Source organism: Labeo rohita, unplaced genomic scaffold, assembly GCF_022985175.1.
Source record: "Labeo rohita strain BAU-BD-2019 unplaced genomic scaffold, IGBB_LRoh.1.0 scaffold_1380, whole genome shotgun sequence".
In the NCBI taxonomy this organism is placed as follows: domain Eukaryota; kingdom Metazoa; phylum Chordata; class Actinopteri; order Cypriniformes; family Cyprinidae; genus Labeo; species Labeo rohita.
In genome coordinates this window covers 9,766-20,706 of record NW_026127539.1, presented here as the reverse complement: position 1 = coordinate 20,706, position 10,941 = coordinate 9,766, and the positions used below count along the sequence as shown (strand labels likewise).

At 35.6% G+C, this 10,941-nt stretch overlaps 1 protein-coding gene across 1 annotated transcript; it reads left to right on the top strand.

The window, feature by feature from the left end:
• Positions 1–121: 121 nt before the first annotated feature.
• LOC127158195 (protein NLRC3) lies at positions 122–10,603 on the top strand (the record flags this gene model as incomplete). Its single annotated transcript, XM_051101347.1, has 3 exons — positions 122–1,954; positions 9,421–9,594; positions 10,585–10,603. Coding segments are annotated over 3 exons (2,011 nt in total), but the record flags the coding sequence as incomplete, so codon positions are not given.
• Positions 10,604–10,941: the final 338 nt, after the last annotated feature.

Sequence of the window (10,941 nt, the reverse complement as noted above, 5' to 3'; positions counted from 1 at the left end):
AAGTGTGTAATATGCATTGAACAGGGGCAACAAAATCCTATCTAGAATCATATCTGTTTTGGATGGACACTATTTCTGAACACTATTTCATAGAAAGCACTGTGGCTATCTTTTCTGACAGAACATCTTTGACCTGCACTGCATCCAGTGAGGCTGGAGACCTGCAGAAATCAGTAGATGATGTTCTTCAGAGAGTGAAAGACCAGCATAAAACCAGCATGAAGATCAAGTATGAAAGATTATTTGAGGGAAACAAACTCCAAGAGAATCAAACCCTCCTGAACAGGATCTACACACAGCTCTACATCATAGAGGAAGAGAGTGAAGGAGTGAATGAAGAACATGAGGTTTTACAGATGGAGAAAACAGCCAGAACAAAACACTCACAAGACACTCCAATCTACTGCAATGACATCTTTAAATCCTCACCTGAACCAGGACGTGAGGAGAAAGACCAAATCAAGACTGTTCTTACTAAAGGCATCGCTGGAATCGGAAAAACCGTCTCTGTGCAGAAGTTCATTCTGGACTGGGCCGAGGGAAAAGCCAATCAGGATGTAGATTTCATGTTTGTGCTTCCATTTCGAGAGCTGAACTTGATCCGAGATCATCAGTACAGTCTTCACAGACTTCTGCTGGACTTTCATCCTGAACTTCAAGATCTGGACTCAAAGATTTATGAGGAGTGTAAAGTTGTGTTCATCTTTGATGGTCTGGATGAAAGCAGAATCACACTGATGTTTTCAGATGATCAGAAAGTTTGTGTTGTGACTGAAACTTCATCAGTGGGTGTGTTGATGTCAAACCTCATGAAAGGAGAGCTGCTTCCCTCTGCTCTCATCTGGATCACCTCCAGACCAGCAGCAGCCAATCAGATCCCCTCCAAATACATCAACCGTCTGACAGAAATTCACGGATTCAATGAGACTCAGAAGGAGGAATATTTCAGGAAGAGAATCAGTGACCAGCATCAAGTCAGCAGAATCATCTCACACATCAGGAGAGCAAGAAGCCTCCACATCATGTGCCACATCCCCGTCTTCTGCTGGATCTCATCCACTGTGCTTCAGAAGCTCCTGAAAGAAGATCTGAGTGCAGAAATCCCTCAAACTCTGACTGAAATGTACATCCACTTCCTGCTGATTCAGATCAACATGAGGAACCAGAAGTATGAAGAGAGAGATCCAGAGAAACTCCTGCAGTCCAACAGAGAAATGATTGTGAAACTTGCTGAAGTAGCTTTCAAACAGCTGATGAAGGGCAATGTGATGTTCTATGAGGAGGACCTGATTGAGAGCGGCATAGACGTCACTGATGCCTCAGTGTATTCTGGGATTTGCACTGAGATCTTTAAAGAGGAATCTGTGATTCATCAGAGGAAAGTCTACAGCTTCATTCATCTGAGCGTTCAGGAGTTTCTTGCTGCTTACTGTGCTTTTTATCATTATGTAATGAAAAATACTGACACTTTAAAGTTTTTAGATGTAGTTCATTGTCTGCAAAGGAAAGCAGTAGACCAGGCCCTTGAGAGTGAGAATGGACATCTGGATCTGTTCCTGCGGTTCCTGCTGGGCATCTCACTGGAGTCCAATCAGAGACTCTTACAGGATCTACTGACACACACAGAGAACAGCTCAGAGAGCATCAGGAGAACCACACAGTACATTAAAGAGAAGATCAAAGATGGACATGGACTCTCCACTGAAAGATCCATCAATCTGTTCCTCTGTCTGCTGGAAGTGAAAGATCAGACTCTGTCCAGAGAGATTCAGGAGTTTGTGAAATCAGACAAACACTCAGAGAAGAAACTCTCTCCTGCTCACTGCTCAACAATCGCCTACATGCTTCAGATGTCAGAGGAGGTGCTGGATGAGCTGGACCTCAAGAAATACAACACATCAGATGAGGGGAGAAGAAGACTGATACCAGCTGCGATCAACTGCAGAAACATTCTGTAAGTGTGTACATACACAGTTGAGACTAAATTTTGTTTATATGCACCAGACTTACATGATATACAGAAAAATTTAAAATGTTACCAATACTAGCATTATGGCAGTTCAGTGGGAGTTCATGCAAATAGGATCAGTGAATTAAAAGCATACAGTTTACAACAAAGTTTACAACAAAAGCTTATTGTTTCGCCACTGAATGCAACAACATGAAATATACATTGTTTTATGAACTGATGAAAATACACCCTTATCCTGGCATAGCTTTAATTTAAAGCAAAGACAAATGCGCAGTAATTTTCATTAATGTTCTCCATCAAATGCTGTGCTTTTTTAAAGTTATATGTATTGGCTTTTTCATCTTTACTTTTGGATAGATGGTAAACATAGCCGGGTTTCCATCCAAAGTTGCAAATTTAAGTTATGCACAAAAATTGGAATATTGCATAAAACATTTGCGAATAAGCACCGTTTCTATCCAACAAGTCAAAGAGAACAAAATAAACTGACACCATATATATTACTAAGAAAAGAAATAGAAATAGAAAAATAGAAAAAGCCACTGAATATAGTAATTTTCATATTTTATAAATGACTTGTGTCTCAGAGTGCGCAGACGAAACACAATAAATGTGATCATTTCTTTTGGCGTTAGATGCCTGAGAGTTCTGGGAGGCAATTATACAGAAATACTTTGACTACAGACTTTGCTCAGGGATTTCAGAATGACTATTTCAGATGCTGTGGAACAAGATTGGTCCACTGGTTGGAATGATTTATATGTTTGAGGGCCTAAACATGCTCGAAAAGTCATGAAACTTTGCACATGCATAAGAAATGATGTCTGATATGGGTTTCAGAAGTGGGTATGGCTACCCCTCCCGCTACGTTACACATATATGTATGAAAATCACACATGTAACCCAACAATACATAAAATCTGAAACCCAACAGGAAGTCAGTTATTTTTCTTTTTTTTTAAAGCAAATTTTGTGTCATTTTTGCCACTTTCAGACGTCATATTTTAACAAACTCCTCGTCAAGATTTTTTCAGATCAACACCACACTTGGTCATTGTAATTTAAAGCACTTTCTGACATTAAATTGTGAAGATCTTGAGTTTTTGTTTGAGGGCGTGTCCATGGTGGCCTGTCAAATTTTGATGTTTCACCATGAAAAAGAAAGTTGCTATAATTCAGCCATACAATGTCTAATCACCCCCCCCAAACTACACGTTTGATAAGAGTCCTGGCCTGAACACCTCCAAATACATATAACTGCAGACTGGAGATCTCCAAAATGGGGCGGGAACTCCAAAAGTGAGCAGAACCTCCAAAATAGGGTGGGGTCTCATCGCGCTGAATCCGTGTATCATTCGTCCATTTGTTTTTTGGTTTAATATTGAAAAAAACTGAGAAAACGGCTCCTTTTTCGTATTTTCATTTTTTCCAGAAAAACGAAAAACAAGAATTCTGCTTGATTTTTCGTTTTTCGTTCATAGGTGGAAAAATGAACAAACAGCTTGGATATTCGATTTCTACACACGGGCGGAACGAAACGCCCCTTTCTGCTCATTGGTCAGCCGAAGATCAAACCATGCCCCTCTCAATTCTTTTGCAGTTTGGCACACAATAATATTCCTCTGTTGCTGCAAGTGAAAGCCAATAGAACGTTCCATTGCAACAGCGGTGCCCAGCAGCAGCCCTAAGCTTCTGCCATTTTGCAGTCCACTAGCTTCTGCTGTCCTTATGGCAAATATCAGCTGCTTTTTTTTTCTTTTTTTTAAAACGTATATTAAAGCTAAAATACACATGCATAAAATACACAACTAAATGATGACAGCATTTTTTTATATATATTTTTTTACTCGTTTCCGTTTATTCCTTAAGATTTTTTGTACTTCTGTTAACTATTAAAGGTCTGTGCAACGCTTCACAATTCAATTTTCAGACCAGATGGGGCAAATGCAAAAATGGAAAAATAAAACCAAACGTTCATTTTTTCAGTTACTTCATAAATGAATAATTGCCATTTTCTCTCCTTTTTTTCAATTTTACTTTTGCTAAATTGTAACTTCAGAAATGATCGTTTGAATAAATAAAATCTAAACGATTTTCTATTTTTCCATTTTTGAAAAAAATTTGCACAATTTTGCACTGTGGGCTGTACCATTAACACAGGGGTGTCGCTGCGGACTGTTTCACAAACGCTTAACGTGGCAAGCGTTTCCTACTAAAACAGTGACACTGGAAGAAACACCTTATTAATAATAAACATATAGGCTACTATTTACAGACAAGCAGAAAAGCCCAGACTATGAAAGCAATTTGTGCTAATTGCACGTTAAGTGTTTTGTGCCCCATTGAAAACCTAAAGAAAATACGTGGCTCAATGGATGGTCTTGTTTACATTAGCCGCATTTAGCCGCGTTTAGCCGTTAAACTTCCTAACTACCACATTATAAGGAAAGGCGGTCGCAAAGATTCATTAAAAAAACGCTTATACTCACTTCTGCTGTAAGTGAAGCTGGATTATGAATGATTTGCGTGAACATAGATGGATATATGTAGATCGGGAGGCGCATTCCCTTCACAAATAAACGTAATCTACTGCATCTTCAGCAGCTCAGATGTCAGGACTAAATGACAGCCACTACGTTCATTATTACATTCAGCAACACAACACCTCAATCGCTCAATTGGAGATATTCTTGTCTAATTTACATCCCTGCTCTGGCATCAAAACATGGAAAGTTACTGGACTGTTACAGCTGATCTGAGGTAAGAGCTCATGTCAATCAACTATTGTGGGAGCAGCCTCTGAGAACGGCTCAATTTGAAAAAAGAAATATTATTTCAAAAAGAGCTAAAAGCAATAAAATCATACGAAAATTAATACAAAAAGTGCACTACCTAACGCATTTAACTAATAGTTATTATATCTTAATGTATTTGTTATTTATTTTTCTTTGAAATCAAGCAACTGTGATTTCATGATGTAATGATATACCAAAAAAAAAAAAAAAAAAACCATATAAATGTTTTAATGAAGTCTCAAGTGTCCAACCAAAGGGATCACTAACCACTATAATGGTGAGATCAATCAAAAAAAATATTTAAAATTAACATCAATTTATAAAGTCAGCTTATGTGATGTTTTTCAGTTGTTTAGACAATTTAACATTCAAGATGAAAGATAAACTGTTGGATTTTACAGTGTGCTGGTATGTATGTTTTGATGGGCTCGGATGCTGGTATGTTTTGATGCTAGTTTAAGCTAGTCATGTTGCTGGTCAAGACCAGCTTAAACCAGCATCAAAACATACCAGCATATGCTGTTTTTTTTTTCACCAGGGATATGTTTGTAGCCTGATGAGACGGATTTCTGCGGCTTTTGGTATAGCCTACATCTCCAGTGGTTTTGTGTGTGTGTGTGTGGCAGATCGTTTCTATGGGAGGAAATCGCTTCACATGGAACTTCGTTCATATTCTAAGACTTAACATGCAATTTCTGCTTGTCTGTGTTTAAATTCACTGTTTTAGTAGGATACATTAGGCCATGTTAAGCGTTTGTGAAACAGTCCGCACCCACACCCCCGCGCTAATGGTACGGCCCACAGCGCAAATTGTAAGATCAAAAAATGGAAAAATAGAAAATTGTTTAGATTGTATTTATTCAAACGATCATTTATGAAGTCACAACTTAGCAAAAGTAAAATTCAAAAAAGGAGAGAAAATGGCAATTATTCATTTATGAAGTAACTGAAACAAATTAAAAAATGAATGTTTGGATTCATTTTTTTCATTTTTGCATTTGCACCATATGGTCTGAAAACTGAATTGTGAAGCGTTACACGGACCATTAAACCATAAGTCGTTTATTATTGAAAGGATTTGTGTATGCTTTGTATGCACTCAAAAAGAAATGTTTCAGCCTAAACTTAAACTTTATGTAATTCAATTACAAACAAATTTTCCATGCATTTAGATTACATAGTTTTAATTTAAACAAATCTATTAAACTTAATGTGATTCAAATGCATCAGTCTTACGTAAATGAAACAGGTAAAGTTGATGTAACATTTCCCAGTGTTAAACAATCCCTGCTCAGTGTTCATGTGTTTCCACACTACAGAGTGTTCAAGTAGCATTGACACAGTGTTGGAGTTAAGGAGATCATTATGTCATGATTGACCAATAATGATGAACACCTGTAGTTTACAAGCAGAATCACAGAAGAAAAGAGAAACACAAGAATCAGCCACAGCCAAAGATAAAATGAACTTAAATAAATTTAATAGACATTAAATCTCTGATTAAACAACTCCACAAACATTACAGTTTGGCTTGATTTCTGTCATATATCCACAAATATTATTTGAGAACATCTAAACAGAGGTTTAGATGTTTTATTTTTTTTGTTTCAATTGACCTCACCATCATGACGATCAGGGTTTAATTTAGTTGGACTCCTGGCTTTTTTTTTTTTTTTTTTTTTTAATCGGCTGCTGTAATTATGTGTATGAAGCACATTTATTACAGCAAAATAAAAAAAACAAAAAAGAAGTCTTATTAGATGCTTTTGGTTAATTTTTATTGGTGGTGTAATCATTATCATCCAGTGACCTGATGTGCTGATCTCATGCAGTGGTTAGTCTATTATTTTCATAATGTTTACAACAGATGTATGAACTATTATGGATGTTTATCTTATACACTAAACCTTGAAATCTACAGTACATCAAGAATCGGCATTTGAATCTCAACAATGGTGACATTCAACAGCTGCATGCTGGGTAACAGCAGATTATAAAACTTACCCATGACTCCCAGCATGCAGCTGCAGAATGTCACCACTGTTGAGATTTATATGCTAATTCTTGATGTCTGTGTGTGTCTAAGTAACACTGGAGATCTTGAAGTAGTAATAATAACAACAGTTCATACAATTACTGTAAATATCATGAAAATAAGAGGTTAACCACTGAACAATATCAGCAAATCAAGCCACTGGGTGATGATTACACCATCAATGATAATTAACCAAGAACATTTAACAGAACCCTTTTTTGTGCTATAACAAATTATACATTTACAGCAAACAAAAAAAAAAAAAACTACACTAAGAAAGTCAAGGGTCAAAAGCCCAACTAAAGTAAACCCTGTTCGCCATGATGGTCAGGTCAAATTAAACTTTTTTTTTTTTTTTTTTTTTTTTTAATAAAACATCTAAATCTCTGTTTAGACATTCTCAAATAATATTTGTGGATATATGACAGAAATCAAGTCAATCTGTAATGTTGTTTGTGGAGTTGTTTAATCAGAGATTTAATGTCCTCATTTATTTAAGTTCATTTTATCTTTGGCTGTGTCTGATTCTTGTGTTTCTCTTTCCTTCTGTGATTCTGCTTGTAAACAGCAGGTGTTCATCATTATTGGTCAATCATGACATAATTATCTCCTGAACTCCAACACTGTGTCAATGCTACTTGAACACTCTGTAGTGTGAAAACACATGAACACTGAGCAGGGTTTGTTTAACACTGGAAAATATTACATACACTTTACCTGTTTCATTCACGTAAGACTGATGCATTTGAATCACATCTAGTGACCGCCCACATGTGGACAATTTGTTTATCCATTTTCTACCATTGAAACAACAAACAAAAAATCGAGCCAAAATCTAATTTTTTCATTTTTCTGAATAAACAAACAAACAAACTAAATAAATAAATAAATAAAGGAGCCATTTTCTTGTTTCTGCTTATTTCATTTCAAATTGAAAAACAAATGATCAAAACGTACACGGACCGTGTTTCATGTTCTTTTGGGATTTAAAGGGTTTCTGTTGTCTGAGTTTTGTGGGTTACTATTGTGCTGAAGAGTGGAGCATGTGTTTTAGTCCAGGAGAAGACAATGAAATGTTGATATTATGTTGCATGTCATTTTATTTAAAGGTTGTAACTGTGGAGTTGCTGATGCAGTGATAGTCAGTTTTTGCTGTGTGTTGTTACTAGCTAGTGGTTAATTGCAAAAAGAACTTAGTTTCACAGAGAATGTTTCATGATGATAATTCAGACAATACCTGTAAAGTAACAATTTTAAAAAAGAAAAAAACATTTAAGAAAATGTAGGATATTTGACTTTACTTTTACAGTGTTTGTTTGGAAGATGCTTCAGTCAGTCACCCGGTGTTTGGCACCCGGTGATGCCATGCATTTCACAGTTTGTTTTTTATGTTTATTTTTTATAGTGTATACTTAGAGATAATAGAAGTTCAGAAGAGTGGTCAGTCTAATACCCTAATGACTAGATATTAAGCGGTCAGTCTAATACCCTAATGACTAGTTGACATGCAGTTGCAAAGTTACTTACTGTTAGTAGAATGTCTAAAGTGGACTATCAAAGTGTTACCTATGATTTTAACAAATTGTTGAAGTTCATTGTTACCTACAGCACACATGTGCAGTTTATATCTTTAACCCTTTAAAGGGGTCGTCGTATGCAAAGTTAACTTTTTCCATGTTGTTTGAACATTAATGCGTGTTGGCAGTGTCTGTACAAATCTAACCTATAATGATAAAAATCCATGCAGTGGTTTTTAATTGCTCTGTAAAAACAATATCCCCTTTTTCAAATCGAGCCATTCTCAGATACCTGTCGGTGTGGCGTTACATGAAAATTAACTGAAATAAAAGACATTAAATCATTACTTTTTTAAAAAAAAAAAAAACATTCGTTTTTTTTGGACACTACCATGATTGAGATCAGTGTTTGCTTTAATTGTGTGCTATTGTTTCTGTGTTCTTAAATGTGGCAAAACAGAACCAAAGCACAATATATTGTTTTATTATTTCCAAAAGTATGTAGAATGGGGCTTCAGCTTATTGTTATTGACTTACAATTCAAAACTTAACTAAACAATGTTCGTAGTTGATCTCAAATAAAATAAACTATGCTATATAAATAAATATGCTCAGTGAGAGCAGAGCCTCAAAGCTCGTGGCCAGTGGTTAATGATATAAACGGGTATCTCCTGCGAGCCGTTCCGAGAAGCGCAGTGGAAAGGTTTTACTCTATTGCTTTGCATCCCGGGGCTTGAAATTCACAGGGTAGGAGTGGGTAGTGATGTTGCATGTAACTAAAAAGGTCCAATTGTCCGGTGAGGTCCAGTTGGGGAGTTACAGAACGGCCTGAAGATCTCATATCGCATAATCTTATTAACTGAAAATAAGCTGAGTGGGGAGTGGGGGACCAAATACACTCCGAGGTGTGTTGATTTAACACTGGGGATTTTACTGTGCATATAATAATATACACATAGATTCTTAACTATATTATCACAGTTTCAACAGCCTAGTTGATTGAATTTTTGTCAGATGGCAGAAAGTGAACCAATCTTTGAAGTATAAAATAAAACATCATCAATTTTTCATGAAATTCTTTTGTGTTTTAATCTTTTTCAGTTTTTCTGGCTGTACTTTTACTGTTCAGCATTGTGGAATTGTGGCATCAGCTCTACAGTCCTCAAACTCAGTTCTGAGAGTACTGGATCTGAGTAACAATGACATACAGGATTCAGGAGTGAAGCTGCTCTCTGATGGACTGAAGAGTCCAAACTGTCAGATGGTGATACTGAGGTGTGTAAGATTTGATTTGAATTTAATTTTGTCTTGCATGATCATTAATTCGTACTAATACTGATTTTTAGGGGTCCAAAGATTTACACTTGGACTTATGTTTCTTTATTATCTTTTTGAATTTTGTTGCAATTACCTACTGCACATTTAATTAGATCTTTTCCATATGTATGGCAAATGCAAAAATTTGACTAGAGTTTTTGTTATAAAATTATGTGAAAATCATCATATAAATCAATATATTTTAGATTATTTGTATTTTATTTACAACACAGTATAATTGAAGTATACACAGTGTGTAAGAGCACACAGCCATTCCTGGAAACGGATCCTGTTCAACTTTTAAAACAAGTAAACCTGGTATTTTCTAAGATGTTTTCTGCTTCTTTCCATGGATTCAAGAAAAAACAGCCCCATCATTAGTAATCATGCAGCTTATTTTACCAAATTTGTGTGGGATATCTGCCCAGCGTATTTGAACAGCTTATGATGTTGGTACAGCGCTCTCAGAGAAAAGCAACAGTTTGAAGTGAAGTCTTCAAGGTAACTGGTAAAACAAAACAAAACAAAATAATAATAATAATAATAATAATAAAATAAAATAAAAAAATAAATGAAAAAAAAACAATCAATCAAAAAACCACATCCATTAGCATGTTGATATCAGGAGCAAAATTAGTACATTAGCAATCAAAAATTTTGCTTAATCAGTCTTAAAAGTCCAAAAAGTCCTAAAAGTCCTAAAAAACTAATACATTTTATACAATACAAAAACATTTTATGTCTGAGAAGAAATTATTATTGTTAAGCATGTTATAAACATCTACATATAGATCTCATCAGATGTCTCTGTGCAACAATGGTCCATGTACGTTTTGATAATTTGTGTTTCAATTTTAAATGAAATAAGCAGAAACAAGAAAATGGCTCCTTTTTCGTTTGTTCAGGAAAATAAAAAAATTAGAGGTTTTTTTTTTTTTTTTGGCACAGGTAGAAAACAGATAAATGACTTCAAAATTCGTTTTCCACATGTGGGCGGTCACGAGATGCCTCAGATTGGTCAACCAAATCTGGACCGGTGATCTCATCAGTTGTTCCTCTGTTCTGTTCAACAAAATAATAGTTTATTTATGGAGATAAAATAATGCCATAAAGATTTGCATGTGAAGAGTACACGTTGTGCAAGTGTACATAAGACTGTAAGTGTAAATTAAATTTGCACACACAAGATAAGCTTTGTAAAAGTGTAAATCGCGTTTCAAGCGTAAGAAAAAAAAAAGAGATTTGCAGCATTTTACTGTTACTCGTAAGTTTAATTTATGTATTGTGAAACTGCAGCTTCATGCT